The 16125-nt window shown below is 31.1% G+C and overlaps 2 protein-coding genes across 3 annotated transcripts; one reads left to right on the forward strand and one right to left on the reverse strand.

Annotated features, from left to right (window-relative positions):
* Positions 1 to 558: 558 nt before the first annotated feature.
* Positions 559 to 5497, forward strand: LOC112734318 (UDP-arabinose 4-epimerase 1). 2 transcript variants are annotated; one of them, XM_025783572.3, is made up of 11 exons: positions 559 to 888; positions 1508 to 1671; positions 1979 to 2103; positions 2562 to 2675; positions 2776 to 2883; positions 2999 to 3090; positions 3483 to 3624; positions 3885 to 3979; positions 4468 to 4597; positions 4730 to 4874; positions 4971 to 5497. In XM_025783572.3, the coding sequence occupies exons 2-11, from the start codon at positions 1608 to 1610 to the stop codon at positions 5207 to 5209; spliced, it is 1254 nt and encodes a 417-aa protein (XP_025639357.1). In that variant the 5' UTR covers positions 559 to 888; positions 1508 to 1607; the 3' UTR covers positions 5210 to 5497. The 2 variants fall into 2 exon arrangements, with proteins under 2 accessions (XP_025639357.1, XP_025639358.1); XM_025783573.3 differs by lacking the exon at positions 559 to 888 and having other exon boundaries at positions 983 to 1671.
* A 499-nt stretch (positions 5498 to 5996) lies between these two features.
* Positions 5997 to 7941, reverse strand: LOC112734320 (beta-amyrin 28-monooxygenase). The gene is made up of 3 exons (XM_025783575.3): positions 6939 to 7941; positions 6622 to 6809; positions 5997 to 6501 (listed from the first exon to the last, which is right to left on the reverse strand). The coding sequence occupies exons 1-3, from the start codon at positions 7876 to 7878 to the stop codon at positions 6208 to 6210; spliced, it is 1422 nt and encodes a 473-aa protein (XP_025639360.1). The 5' UTR covers positions 7879 to 7941; the 3' UTR covers positions 5997 to 6207.
* Positions 7942 to 16125: the final 8184 nt, after the last annotated feature.

Here is a 16125-nt window from a genome sequence, read left to right on the forward strand (position 1 = left end):
AAAAATAAACAAAAATTAAATACTAAGTAATAAATACCATAGAATTAGTTTTCAAGTTTTCGTGCTACTTTTTTTTCATTTGCTCCCACTTAATACCATAGATCCTTTTTATTACTACGATACCTCTCCATCATCCTTCTTAATAGGTATATCGCTTTAGTGGTAGATCTGCCTGGCATAAATCCAAATTGGTTCTCTGTTACTTGTGTCTCGTTTCTCGTGCTACTTTTTTTTCATTTGCTCCCACTTACAAAATAGATACAACTACAAAGGGCAAGGTGGCTTATCAACCTAGGAATTATTTTCGGCCGCCATTATGATTTACAAGTAGTTAGGTTGCTTTCCCATTTTGAAGTAAGATTTGGTGTTATGGACATTGCTTACAACATTAAACATAAAAGTTTTCCACCTCTATTTTAAAAACTTATGTCTTTTAGTAAAATTATTTAGTTATGATACTATAGGGATATTTGTTAGTAAAATTTTTTAAAATATTATATATTTTTATTTTTACTAATTTATTAATAAGTACTAGTGTATTTACTATTTCAATGTTTATTAATGATATAATTAAAGAAAAAAAAGGGGTGTTCCTTAGCAATTAGCAAATGGATGTCCGGCAGGAACAGGGCAATGGCTTCACAAAATGGAGTCGGTCGACACAGAGCCATTGCAATACTCCCTCGCTTCTCTCTCCTCCCTTCGTTTTCTCTCTCTCTCTCTCTCAACCCCAACATTTTTGGGACCCTCCTTTCACCTTCCATTTTCTATCTTTCTCTTTCTCACACCTTTTCTACCTTCTTCTTCTCTTAATTTTTTCTGAGATATTATTATCGCTAACTTTGAAAGCTCCCGTTTCCATCTTCCTATTGCTTTTGCCTTCTTAATGTAAACTGTTGCTGCTACTCCAACTATCTCTGGCTACTTCTTTTTCGTTTTCTCATTAATCATGCTTCGCCAAAAGACAAAGGATTTTGTTTCTTGTTTTTCAAATTTTGATTTATTCACAGTTTCCTTTCTTTTTAATTTTAGTTGTACTGAAAACATGTGATTGTGTGCTTTTGTTTGTTTTCGTCATGTCTTGGATCTTGCAACTCAAACATTTTGTAACCATTTTACTTACCTTCTTTCTTGTTTTCTCCCAATTAAAGCTCTGGCAGAAGATTGATTTGCATGTGCCTTATCTCCATTGCTGTGAATTATGCAGAACTTGCCTTCTCTCTGTTTTTCAATCAATCGTTTCAGTGATTTCTTCCTCTGCTGCTTTATTTGGATCTTCAATTTATTGCTGGGAATTGCAGCCACGAGAAGCTTTTAATCATCTCATGTTTTATGTTGTTTCTTTTGCTTTCAATGTTGACCTTTATTCGTTTTCTTTGTGTCTTTGTCTTCCATCTGTTTGTTAATTTGCTTGGGTGACTTTTCATTTTCAACTTCTTTTCGGGTTGTTTTCATTGTACGTTGACAATGAAATTTTTTCCTTACATGGCCTTTTTTTTTAATGCAGCGTGTCTCTGAAGATCTATCAAGGAAGTGAAGCTTGATTTAATCATTCATATCAAGTGAAAAGACCTTATTCTCTGCAATAAATAATAAGGATTTTGCAAATGCTAAATTTTGTCCGGTCCAGAAGTCAGCCAAGGGCAGGAGCTAGACCTTTACCAATGGGAGGTAAGATTATGTCCTCCAAATTTGAGCATGAATGGTGTTAACTTTCCTTTTTTCTTGAAAGATGCTTCATGCTTGGTCACTCAAATCATTAATCAATTTGAAAATTGGAGCGAAGGCTTTGCCTTTTTCAACACCTTAATCTAGGATAGAATGAATGCTGGTATATGACTGCACAGTCATAAGGTGTTTGCAGATTCATTAGTTCTAAAGTTCTGTAGTTTATTTCATGCCATTGGATTTGTTTAGCTTATCATAGATGTATCCTTTTCAATTTAATTTCTCCTGTTTATGTTTTTCTGTCTTTTAGGCTTGGATTATGCTGATCCAAAAAGGAAAGGCAATTTTCTTGGAAAAGTTTTTCTTGCTGCTGGATTAACAGCATTATGCATTATCATGATCAAGCAATCTCCATCTTTGAGTTCCACTAGTCCGGTAATCGCTAGTCATCTTACACATGTTTTCTTTGAGAGCTTTTTATGTCTTTGCTTCTTTCCCTTTTTTTTGTCCCCTCCACACCAGAGATGTACATATTCATTATAGTTTCATAGCGGTTTGATTATTACCCTTTGAAAGATATCTTAAAAGTGGTAGATTGTTGATAGAGATGAATTGATGAATGATATGAACTATTTTAATTTTTTATCCATAAAGAGTGAAGCTTGGTTATGTTTAGTTACCATTCACAACTTTTGTCAGCCAGATAGTTGAAAGAAGGAGAAAAGGGGATGGTTTGTAAGGGAAAAATTAGAAAGACGATATATATTTTTCAGTTATAGTTTTCTTCTTTCTTTGAACTATCCTGATATAAGAGTTTGCCTTCTCTAAAGCTAATTTTCTTTATTTATTTAAGCTAATTTATCATTTTCGTTTCTGTTTTCCCCCTTTTCCAGTTTGCCATTCGCGAACCTGGGGTAACTCATGTTTTAGTAACAGGCGGTGCAGGCTACATTGGTTCACATGCTACGCTTCGGCTTCTGAAGGAAAATTATCGTGTCACTATAGTAGTATGTCTATTAATAAAAATGAAATATTTCTCTGACAAAATCAAATGCACTTATCAGTGTGGTTGCGACAGGCATAACATTGTTTTTTCCTTTTTGGCAGGACAATCTGTCACGAGGAAATATGGGTGCCGTCAGAGTTCTTCAAAATTTATTTCCAGAACCAGGAAGGCTTCAATTTATATATGCTGACTTGGGAGATCGGACATCTGTATCCTTACCCACTTTCCTCATCACTAGAAATATTTTGTTGTCGTATTTTTAACTTTGATTGAAACCTATGTGGAGAATACCCAAGAAAGATTTTCTACTTAACTGGTTACCAGGTTAATAAAATATTTTTGGAGAATAAGTTTGATGCTGTGATGCACTTTGCTGCTGTTGCATATGTTGGGGAAAGCACTGCGGATCCTCTCAAGTAAGTACTTCTGGAGTTTATTCAAGCACTTCAATCTCAGTTGAATGTTTGCGTTCTGCTTGTAATTTGCTCCTCCTTCCAAGTTGCACAAGTAACATGTCTATTTAGATACCGATTGACTTGTTTAGTGGCATATTAAATATGGTATGAGATTTATCATTGTGCCGGCCTTGTAAATGTGTTCCTGATAACATAGTCACTATAACAACATTTTTATTTAAAGCTGTTTTGCTGTTGATGTTGGTTCTAATTTAGATTTAATTCTTGAGTTGTATCAAATTTGAGCAGTATCAAATTGTAATACTTGCGATAATGCTAATTGATGGTTATGATTCATCTACTTCAGTTTTATTGAATATATATTTAATCGTTTCTTTTTTTCATATCGTCAGGTACTATCACAACATTACATCAAATACATTGTTGGTATTAGAAGCTATGGCTAAACATGATGTGAAGACATTGATATATTCTAGTACATGTGCAACGTATGGTGAACCTGAAAAGATGCCCATTACGGAAGAAACACAGCAGGTGATTAAATTATGAGATTATATTTGCACCACTCTTTGATACACCACTAAGTGTATACCTTTCTTTTATGGTATAAAAGACATTTTTCATTTCTCTCATTTCTAATCAATCACTTTAATACCAAAAGTGCAAGGTATATAGAGAGGAGTGCATATAACATTCCTCTAAACTATGGAGGTTGCTTGAGAATATTTTACGTTTCTCATTGTATCTGTATTGGCTTTAACGCTTTTGTGATAAAATTAATGTTCTAATGTCAGGTCCCAATCAATCCGTATGGGAAAGCCAAAAAGATGGCCGAAGATATCATCCTTGATTTTTCTAAAACTTCAGACATGGCAGTAATGATTCTGAGGTTTGTATTCTACATAAATCCTCCCGGCTCTTTCCTTTTAAATAACTTGCTCATACTTTATTCAGCGTGGTCTTCCTTGCTTAGGCTAGCTAGAAGTGATTTTGAAATGTATGGATGCCTTGAAAAGTGGGTTGCGAACAAATGCGCAATGGTTGGGTTATGGGTCCATGTAACTAATGCAGAATTTTTTTATCTTTGGCTTTCTGCTTTTTTCTTATTTTCACGCCCTAGATTTTAGGTTTATCTATGTGTGTTTGGGAAGATTGTAGGGAGCTTGTGGACCTTTCTAATTAGCATGTATCAAACAGAAAACAATTAAAAATAATACTTTTTGGATTTATTGGCATAACAAAACTGACTACTGTATGTTATTTGGACTATTGGTAACAGTTTGAGGTGTCTCTAAGTGAAATATAGGCCGTCACTGGATACTTAGGAATTATGTATGCTGATCATTAATAATATGTTTTCATATGGGAAACCGCCAGATACTTTAATGTGATTGGATCAGACCCTGAGGGAAGACTAGGTGAAGCTCCAAGACCTGAACTACGAGAGCAAGGCCGAATTTCAGGTGCCTGCTTTGATGCAGCTCGTGGTATTATACCTGGCTTAAAGGTATATCTCGCTTAAATTTCTGAGTTCACATATAAAAGGAAAACATCTTATTCTTTAGTCTCATAAACTTGTAATTGTTGAATGCATATAGTACTTGAAAGTTTTCTCATTGCATGTTTTGCCACCCTGCAGGTTAGAGGCACGGACTATAAGACAGCCGATGGAACTTGTGTGCGAGATTACATTGACGTAACTGACCTTGTCGATGCTCATGTCAAGGCTCTTCAAAAGGCAGAATCTGGTAAAGTTGGGATCTTCAATGTTGGCACTGGAAAGGGTATGTTAACAATTCAGAATACAATGCCTCAATTTGCTTGGTATATTTTTTAGTTGCCTCAAATGTTCGTTCCCCTGTGGTGGTTATGTTTATCAGGTAGATCAGTGAAGGAGTTTGTGGACGCGTGTAAGAAGGCTACAGGGGTGGACATTAAAGTCGAATACCTCCCTCGTCGCCCTGGTGATTACGCTGAGGTATACAGCGATCCGACAAAGATTAGAAATGAGTTGAATTGGACTGCTCAACACGCGGATCTTCTAGAGAGTTTGAAGGTTGCATGGAGATGGCAGAAATCTCATCATAACGGTTATGGTGTTTCAAATGCAGTGGTTTGAATCATTTAGAGATCTAACATAGCAGAAAACTAGAGAAGAAACCCCAGCAGCCTCATATGTCAGCTGCACTTACTAGTTACTATTGCTATCTTAGAAGAGGGGTTATCGTTACTACATACTTATTATTATTATTACTAATTTTTTTCTTCTTTCTTTCTTTCACTCTACAGTGATTTGGTATTCAGTAGGTGGTTGTTAGGGAATTATTAGTCCATTCGTTATATGTATTAACCACATAATATGATTCAATAATATAAATGCCCAGCCAATGGTATAGTTTTTTTTTCACTCTCTTAGCTTTTGATTCTTACCTTCTCAGTTGTATAATAACAATAATAAATTAATAATACATTGCTGCTAGTAAATTATATGATTGTTCATTAGGTGACATTACTAGTTTGAACTTACAAATAAATTTTTTTTTCTTTTAAAAAATAAAACGACAAGAGTGAAAGGTGGTCCTGGTCCGGTATCTAGAACCTAGATGTACCTACTATTATTGCAGATTGTCGCTTTTGGGACCCATGAATTTGTGGTCCAGTATCATGTTGGCAATTATTGGTTGACTTTAATCATAATCAATTCCATATGTTGCCACAAAAGTCCTTATAGGAGCACAATTAATCGAAGCATTGATTGACACAACCATTATTATGCTTTATAGTTTGTATTCTTGGATTTATGAGATTTATGGGGATGTACTGTGAGTTAAATGGTACAAATATTACGGCAGTCACAAATTTAGGACATGATAATATTCACATGTTCATACAATGTACACTGAAGGTGATGGATTAATTATAGACCCCATAGATTTTATAATTGGTAGAGACTTACATGCACGAAGTTGATGGTTGAGAATTGTTAGATGATTTAACATGTTTGTTTAAATTATCATCTAATAATTTTTAATTATCAACTTCATATGAAGACAACTATACGTGAATTTTCATCTTAACAAGTTTTATCTTATTCTTACCTTTTAACCAAACTAGGCCTTAGAGGTGGCGAATTCGGATGGGAATTCCATTCGCCGGAAGAGGCACCAAAGAACCTAAGACTTGCTCATGAGGATGCATAACTTGCCAACTGAATTTGGTAATGAGATTGTGAATGAAAGTGAGAATCACAAACCTTGTGTAATCCTTTCCAGGGCAAGACCTTGCTCCAGCACCAAATGGTATATAACTGTATGGAACAGGGCCATTCTCTTCAAATCTTGATGGATCAAAACTTTCAGCCTCATCAAAGTATTTTGAGTTCTTATTTGTTCCCATCATTGCCCAAAATATCTGTTTAAAAAAAAAAAGGTTGACCAACAAGTTACTAAATGTTTTCTCTTCATCTATTAAATAAATGTAGTATTAATTTTTTCTTGTGTATCAAGTTTGTTAATGTAAAGAAAAGGGTACCTTCCAGCCCTTTGGAATAGTAAAACCTTCAAAGGTGATATCTGTTACTGCCTCTCTGAATGCTCCTGGTGCAGTTGGGTACAGTCTCATGGTTTCTTGTGTAACACACCATGTGTATTTCATTTTTTGTATGGTGTCCCAATCTAGTGCTGCACCTGCTCCTTTTGATTTTGTAATATCAGCATGCTCTGATTCAATTAGAAAGAAACCACAAAATATTAGTATCTTTGTCATTGTGTTAGAAAGTGTTACACAATTACTATCCTAAACTATTAAAGCAGCTACACTATATTAATATAGTTGCTATGTTACATTACCTGATACAATTTTTTGGTAGATATGAGGATCCAATCCAATGTGTTTGATCATGAAAGCAAGTGTGATTGCTATTGATGTGTAGCTAGAATTCATCAATCCCATTATGATGTTACTTATTTCAATTTTTGGCACATATTTTCCATCCTCAACAGCACCAACTAAATGAGCTAGTAAATCATTCATAACAATTCCCTTTGACAAATAATCAATCTTCTTATTGATCAATAATTGAATCTCTTCTCTGATTTTACTTGCAGCCTTCATTGCCCTGTGAAATGTAGTCCCCGGAAAATTCGCAGGAACGGCATAAATTCCAGAATACAAATCATCAAACTTGCTGATAAATTTTGCCACATGGAGTGGATCATCAATTCCTAAGTAGAACTGATAGGCTAGTGAAAGAGCAAAATTTTTCACCAAAGGATAAACCTTTAGTTCTGTTTTTCCTTCCCAATTTCTCATGAAGTGTTGGTGCATGATGGATTCAATGTTGCACCCCATGTACCTAAATAGACCTTCTGGTTTCAAGAACCCTAAGATCTTCACTGGAGCCGCAGCTACAGCGGCCGAGTTTTTCGCACGCGGCTGATCATGATCAGGAAGATTGAAGAGCATTCTTTGTGTCCTCAAGTACCAAACTTTGACATGTTTTGGTTCATTGGTGGAGATAAATTTGTTTGCACTAGGACCATAAAGAACCACTGTTGGTTCTCCTAGTAACTTGGTCTTGAAGATATCTGAGGAGTGCTTTTTCTGTTTCTCTTGAAGAAAATGATCAATTTTATGGAACAGAAATTGGTAGGTTTCATTCACTATAGGCCATCCAAAACTACCTTGGGGCAGGGTTTTGGTGCCATCATGATTTTTTCTATTCAGAACAAAGATGGATATAACAAAGGTGATCATAATTAGAAACAAAGATTGCATGAAAAAATCCATTTTCAAACTCTACCCAATTTCATTGAAGGATGGATTTTGTGTTCAAATTTCATTTAAATTGATCTCCAAACAAGACTCCATCTCTAGCTGACATCATAAAATTTCTATATTTTCATTTTTTTTTAACTTCTGCTATGCTATAAGTTGATCAAGATTTAATTTTAATATAATATCTACTCATTCCTATAAACATGCTGAGAGCATGGACCTTTTTATTGTTTTTTTTTTTTTACCTGTTTTCTTTGTCGACATTATATACAACCAAACACTTTGGACATGCTATCATATCGTTGATCAACAATGTGATCTCATCATTTTTTTTTTAAAATTGAAATAATGTATTGAATAATAGCAATAAAAATTGGTAAACTAACCATAAAAACGTCTTTATTTCTAGTTAGAATCAATGCTAAACCACATGGACGAGACTGGCGCAAGTTTAACATAAATAAATTATAGCATCGTGCGAGCTATATTGAATTTAAGATCATAATAAAAAAAAAAACAATCCCGCTAAGTAAACAAGGGAAAAAGAAAACTGTGATTTTAAGTTCTATGATTGCATGGAAAAAAAATGTTTAAGTTGTTACGTTAGTATTTATTATCATTATTATTTTAAAAAATTTCGGAATCATAATGACTTCGTGGTTGTATGATATCATTGAAATTGAAATTATATGGTCCTTTTAATTGTTTTATTGTATATCTATATTGTCATTTTTATAATTTAGATGATGTTGTCGTGGTGGTCCAGTATATATACATGTATGGTCCAGGAATATTATGTCGTTACTAACATCTTATGCGAATAACCTAACTTCAGTAGCAATATCGTGACATGTATTATCTGTATTTATCCCCATACTTTCTCAATTGTAACTGTGATGGCTGTGTTTTGCTTGGTCAATTATATTAATTAAAACTTATATTAAATATCAAGAAGGTATGATTATGGTAACTTTTAAAGCACATATTAAATGTATTTTTAAAATAATATATTATTACTTTTTATGACCAAAAATTTAAATATATAAGCTAATTCGATATCTATAACTCTACAAGGCTGCATTTATTCTTGAGAATATGACAAGACAAAATCCTGAAAATTATATTCTGTTTGGTGATAAACTAGAATAAATTATCAAATTTCAATTTTTTTATTCAAAAAATTTGAGATGAAAAATATAATAATAAAAAATATGATTATAAAAAATTAACAAGAATAATGAAAGAAAAAATAAAAAATAAAATTATTCTTTTTGGTGTTTACATATGAAAGAAAAAAAAAAGAAATAGAAGAAAAGGAGAAAGAAAAAAAACCAAGTTAATAGGCTTGGTTTTTATTTAAGTATATAAAATGATAAAAGTTTATTTTAAAGTTGGAGCCATTCCACATATTTCTTAGTATTTTTAGCTATAATATCAACTGCATGATTGATTGTTCTTTGAATTAAAGTGATACAAGTCTTTCAATTCTAATCCAGAGTCTTTTCAATCTTCTTTTTTAGGTCTCTTTTCAGAACAATATCATCAAAATTTCTTCTTTGCATCATAGAAAAAGTGTCTAAATAATTCATCTCACGGAAAACAAAAATCACATTTCCAAACAAGGATTAAGTCCCTCCTAAAAGTTCAACCTAAAGAACACTAGCATTTTTTAACTTTTTGAAATAACCTTTCACTCAATACTCATTTAAGTTATAAATAAGGCAACCAAAATCTATTTACTCACAAAAAAGGCTCTAACTAGCATCACAATTCATTTTAAGCGAGTGTATAAAAAAAGGGACCAAAAAAAAAATAACAAAAAAAATAAAAAAAATATGCATATTAAAAATGACATGCAGCTTTTTTTTGAGTTTTGAGTCATACTGGCCACTTTGTGGCTCAATTTTATCGAAATGGAACCTATACGTGTGCTTTTCTTGGATATGGAAGCATGGGGGACTAGACGTATATGTGGGACAGCTTTTTGTCAGTGTCACAGAGAAGAACTCGGACCGTGCGTTTTTTTTGTTTATAAATTTTGCCTATCAAATCGCACGGTCCGATTTGTATGCTAATGAGAAATAAAATTTGAGGTGCTCTAAATCGGACCCTCCGTGTTATCTTAACGTAGTTTTTTAATATGCAATGTAGTACAAGTCGCATGGTCCGAGTTCCATGCTTTGATTTTGAAAAGAACTCGGACCCTCCGTTTTGAGTACAGATAGAAATTGTTTTGGTGAACTGAGAGCTGAAATCACATGGTGAATGAAATCGGACTGTCCGTGTGGGTGGTGTCAACTCGCAGGGTCCGAGTTGTTCCCTCCTAACACCACAAATATGTTAAGCACACCCCTTTCTCATAATGGAGTCCAGCACGTACTCTAGCGCCATATGTAAATTAAAAAGCGCCACTTTGTTGGCACCTTATTCATCGTCAGAGTTAAAAAGATGATTGTTTTTATCTCTCTAAATCTACTAAAGAGTTGAATAAAATAAGAAAGTATTCCTCTAGCTATTTTTTTTATATGAAATTGATTGTGAGTTATGCTGAGTTATGGAGTATTGGGGAGATATACACGATTGTGACAGTTTTTAATTTTTTGCTTTAGTGAGAAAAAATTGGACCCAGGGTTTACACAAATCGGACCGGTGTTTTCTGCCAGTACATAAATCGAACCCAGGATTTACACAAATCGGATTTAGGGTTTTTTACCGGTACACAAATCGGACCTAGAATTTTCAGTACATCCTCGTACCTTGTTAAAACACCATATATCTTCATAACTCTACTATACACCAACCCTCCCTCCGTATTAAAATTAAAAAGTTCGTTAAAATTCTGCTTCAACTAGTTTTTTAAGTTAGGACCTGCAAAATACATATCCAAGAGAGTTTAAATTTTTCTAGTTTTGATATCGTCTCTGAGACAGTAATAAAAAAGAGATTTAAGAATTTGTTGGCATTTATGACAGACATCAAATGTTGTAAAACTACGAAACCCATTGTAAAAACAAAGCCAAATAAAAAACTAATATTTTTCTGACACTTGCAAACACCAGTCATAACAAATTACATAAAACTTAACCTTTCTTTCTAAAAGAAACCTATCAAACTCTTCAAATATATATAATAAAAGAAAGTAGAGGAGCCAATGGAATATTTATACAATGTATATAATGGAAGTTTAGGGAGTATTAGAGATATAACCATTAGTGTTATTTTTTCCCATCAGTTGAAACTTTTGGAATGAGTGGTATCATGACATGGTATTAGAACTCTAAATCCGAAATGTTAAGAGTTTGATACTTGGTAAACCCAAAAATCAGTTTAAACTTTTGGGAAGATGTTTATTATCCCTAGTACTCGGATGGTTATTCTAGATAATATGGGGATGTTCATTTTGTAACTCAATAGCCCATTATACACATTGTACAAATAGTTCATTGTCTCCCTAACGGGACTCATATAATATAATATAATATCATTTCTGTTTAACCATAAGGACCACACAACACAATTGCAAAGAAGATACTTGGTTCTTTCTTTTTTTCCACTTGGTATCCATCCAACGGGGCAAACACTCAAAGAAGCAAAACATGCTTTGCCATCATGCCATTGGGGCCGGGTTTTGGACTTCTAAGACTTGCTTGACTAATTAGTACAGGAGGAGTTTATGGATATTCCCAAAGATAATGTTTAAATTCGTGTAATCTGGTTAAGGAAAGGAAAGTAAACACCTACTAACTACTTTACCAACCCTCCTAATTAAAGGACTTCATATGTTAACTTCTAACTGGGGCTTAGAATTTTCATGTACAAGACTTATTCAGCTTAGAATTTGCTCGTTCAAGTAATTTACTGTCATTATTAATTAGCACGAACTATTCACATGAAATTGTCGTTGCAGGAACCATAAATCGTATTCACATCTACGCTAGAAAAAATAGCCACCTTACGAACCAATAGGCTTTTTTTTTTTTGTTTTTTCGCGGTGTTTTCTAATCCAACAAATTAAGAATTAATTCATTAAGAATCAAAGCTTCATTTAAAGGCTTGTCGCTCACAAATAAATTACTGTATGTACAACACAAAATTTAAATTCTCGACACTTGTTTAAACGAATGAATGACTGGTTGACCAATCTAAGTCGGTCAATCAATTAGTGTTGATATGGGAAAGTTTTTTTTTTTTTTTTAGTTTTTGTCTACACAACTCAACGGTAGAACTAATCCATTTTTTTTTAAAACCCGTTTGGGTTTACTATTTGTGACGCTTTGATTCAGTTGGGTCAAGTGGTAATCCAGTTCTTATTTGAGTGTTGACTCCGTCTATATTTTTGTATGATGACTTTGTCACTTCAATTGTGAGTGCCATTTTACATGGAAAGACTTATATTCATACATGTTCCTTCACTCACTCCCGACCATGTCCTTGTTCATTGCATTTTTAGAATATTACAATTTCATATTCTCAAGTCCTTCGATTTCGTGAGGGTATAACATTTTACTCTCAAAATGCTGAATATAGAATAAATTAACATATTTTTATGTTGATAAAATTCTCTATGTATGATTTCCATTCATATTGTATTTATAGAAAAATGATTTTGTTTTTTAAAGGAAAGTGCCTAAATATTAACTCTAGACTTTATTAAAAAATAGTTTAAATAACACTACCCAAAAAATCAACAACAATGTTAGGGAATCAAAAAGATATCAGCCAAAAATCAGTCAAATTACTCTAGCTGAATCTAAAATTTCTACGTGGATGGTGCTTATGCTAAGCATTAGGATGTTTCTTTTCTTTGTAAATTGGATGGTTCTAAATCTATTTTTTGATTTATTATGTTTTAGGCATTTGGAGAGGAAAGGAGAGTGAAGAGACGGAAGCTAATTGAATTAGTTTTCGTGATTCACATTGCAATCAGTTTAAAATTTTTTAAATTTAAAATTTAAAAATTTAAAATTAATTATTAATAATTATAATTAATTAAGTTGTTCATTTTTTGACTAGTTAAATACTTGGTTACCTGTACTTTTCCAAAAACGAATCACTCTAGAGAAAAAAAATAAAGGGAGAGAAGAAGAGTTTGAAGTTTGGAAGGGTTTGAGTTGATTTGCTATTAGAAGAGGTCAAATCAATTCAAAGATAAGGTGAGAATTTTCTGTAGAAAAAAAAAAAGTTGACAATCTGATGTTCCACATAATGAGGAGGAAGATGTTAATTTGAAAATTTAACATTTCGTACAGTCTTAATATTTGGATATAAGATTATTTTAATTCTTCTACAGACAATTTTGTCAAGATTTGCATCTTTTATGTCACCACAAATAGTAATTTATTCTAAAATAATATAAAGAATATAATCCTCTTAGCCAGAAAGATTATTATTATGAGAAAGTATAGGGAGCCAATAGAATAGTTGTATAATATGTACAATAGAGATTTAGGAATGTTCGATTCATTATTAGAGATATAACCATTAGTGTTATATTTTTCTATCAGTTTAAGCTTTTAGGATAAGTGGTTTCATAACATGGTATCAGAGTTTTAGATCCGAAAGGTCAAGAGAGGTTATTCTGAATAGTATGAGTGATGTTCATTTTTTAACTCATATTGGGCCAAATAAATAGCCCATTATACACATTGTACAAATATTCCATTAATTCTCTAGCAGGACTCTATTATTATTATTATTATTATTATTATTATTATTATTATTATTATTATTATTTAGCTAATAATTGAAAAAATTTTCAAGTTTTTAATATATTTGTTATGTATTTATTAAGTAAAATATTTTAAAATTTTTATTAATAATCATCTTAATATATGTTTTTAAGACACATTTTAATTAACAAAAATATCTTGAAAACAATAAAAAAATTAGTCTAAAATAATTCAAAATTATCTTATTATGTATTGTAATTATTGCTTGTATTATTTTGCATTCTTTAATTACTATTAGATTAATTATATAATATTAAATAAAATAAATATGTAATTATAGATGTTACAAATATAAAATTATAAATATTAAATTAAATAAAATAATTTTAAATTATTGTCTTTCTGACAATTAACATTACCGTTTACCTAAATTTTTTATTTATTTATTTACTGTTTTTTACGTTAGCAACCAGTTAGGTGTATAGTGAGAACATTTATTTGTCTTTGTCAATTTTATTATTGGAAGTCAATATAAGAAAAATGTCGAAATTAAGGCTTAATATAATAGTGTAGTGTTATGGCTTATTAAAAATTTTAGACTCTAATATATAATAAAAAAAAACACTTTTAGACTCTCCAAAACGCTCAATAAACAGAGAATCACAAAATTATAATGCTTAATATAAGTTATAGTTGTTTGAGTTGCTTATGTGTCACGTCTCGAATTCGATTTTATAGCTTAAGATCGACGTGTACGTAGAGTTAAAAATTAACTAGGATGAAACCCGCAAAATGTACGACGAGGTAAATTATTTATACTATATAATATATTTTAATAAATGTTATATTAAAAATATTTTAGAAAACATATTATAAATGGATTTTGAATTTATTTATTTTTAAAAAAGATATAGGTTATTTATATTAGAGTTATACAAAACTGTATTTTTATTTTTTTTATTTTTTAATTTACATTAATGGCTATATTTTGTTTTTTTTTGTGATTTTTTTGTTTGTAAATAATTAAAAAAATAAATGAATGAGAATGAAAACATATAAAAATGTTATATTAAATTTAAGAAATTTTTAACAATTAGTATAAGAAATTAAAAAATAAAGAATAGGGCTAAAATTTTTATATATAAATAATTTTAAAGTGAAATACAAAAGTATTTGATTATTTTAGTGTTTTACACAATTGTGATAATAGCACAAAACGTTATTGACGTTTTCTAATAAAAAAAAAATTTAATTATGAAAGAATAAAACGTCACTGACGTTTTATAATAAAAAATATTATTTTAATTATTAAAACACAAAACGTGATCGACGTTTTGTTAAAAAATATTATTTTAATTATAAAAATATAAAACGTTATTGACGTTTTGTAAATGATCATAAGAGTATTTAACACATAGTTTGGTCCATCACCGAGGATTTTACACTTAATAATACAATATAAAAAAGAAAAAGTTCGAAGAGTGGTAAGAGTCTTGATGATAAAGAAATAAAAAGATAAATAAGGCAAGAATTGAAATTGAATAGAAAATATACATTAAAATTGAAATAAAAACAAAAAAGGATATGTTGAAATTGAATAGAAAGAGAATCATTCTACTTTTTACTCAATTTCTTGACGCAACAAGAAAGAGACTCCTCAACCTAACTTGTCAACGCCATAGTTTGGAAATTGAATCGCATGGACTCCTCAACTTTCTACCCAATTCCCCGATGCAACAAGAGAGGTCCTCAATCTCAATTGTTCACACCACCATGGTTTCATCACGAAACCAAAAAAGGAATTTTGAAACCTCTAAATATTCTATCTACGACTACAATAGTTAAGGAGGTATTTATAACTTCTTATTAAATTAAAACAAAGAAAAACCTAAAGCCCACAAACATAAGGCCTAATCTAGTAATTAAATAAACAAAATCAAAATATATTAAATTAAAATATTCTAAAATGGTAAACTAATATCTTCTAAATAACACTTGATCTCTTTATATCACGAACATTTGAAGCACGTATCACTTAATATGTATAAGTTGTAGAATTTGAATATTTGTAACTGAAATTTTTTATAATTATTATTATTATTATGACACTTTTAATGTATGTTTATTGTATTTAATTAGTACTTGATGTTTCAATTGAATAATAATAGATCAGAATTTTTTGTTTTAATTTTTTTAAAATATTTTACTAAATAGTGATTGGTTAATTTTCATCTTTTGCCAAGTTATTAGAATTGCTAACGTAACATCATTAATAAAAAAAAGATGACTTAAACTCATATAAAGAATCACAACAGTATTCTGCAAAATTATTCTTAAAAATCTAAAACCCCAATTAAATCACAATTAATAAAACTCTTCAATTTGAAAAATAATTTAAAAGATTCTTATTAAGAAAAGTAATAAATTAATTATAATCTTAATTGTATTATATTATAAACATCTCAAAGACAAAGTTGGTCATTAACACAATTCAAGTTTGACTTCCCTTTTTGGCTAAAGTTTATTATATGAGAACTTGGCTGCTTCTGCGTTATAACTTATAACAGAGACGGTGGATGTTGAAATTGAG

The sequence above is a fragment of the Arachis hypogaea genome, chromosome 3, assembly GCF_003086295.3.
Source record: "Arachis hypogaea cultivar Tifrunner chromosome 3, arahy.Tifrunner.gnm2.J5K5, whole genome shotgun sequence".
NCBI lineage: Eukaryota > Viridiplantae > Streptophyta > Magnoliopsida > Fabales > Fabaceae > Arachis > Arachis hypogaea.

Bases quoted from the DNA above. Each gene is read 5' to 3' on its own strand.
- LOC112734320 (XM_025783575.3), bottom strand. From the start codon at position 7,878: ATGGATTTTTTCATGCAATCTTTGTTTCTAATTATGATCACCTTTGTT. The intron at 6,810-6,938 runs GTAATGTAACAT...TAATTGAATCAG, and splicing joins CTACCAAAAAATTGTATCAG to AGCATGCTGATATTACAAAA. The intron at 6,502-6,621 runs GTACCCTTTTCT...TTTTTTAAACAG, and splicing joins CTATTCCAAAGGGCTGGAAG to ATATTTTGGGCAATGATGGG.
- LOC112734318 (XM_025783572.3), top strand. From the start codon at position 1,608: ATGCTAAATTTTGTCCGGTCCAGAAGTCAGCCAAGGGCAGGAGCTAGA. The intron at 4,598-4,729 runs GTATATCTCGCT...GCCACCCTGCAG, and splicing joins GTATTATACCTGGCTTAAAG to GTTAGAGGCACGGACTATAA. The intron at 4,875-4,970 runs GTATGTTAACAA...TATGTTTATCAG, and splicing joins CAATGTTGGCACTGGAAAGG to GTAGATCAGTGAAGGAGTTT.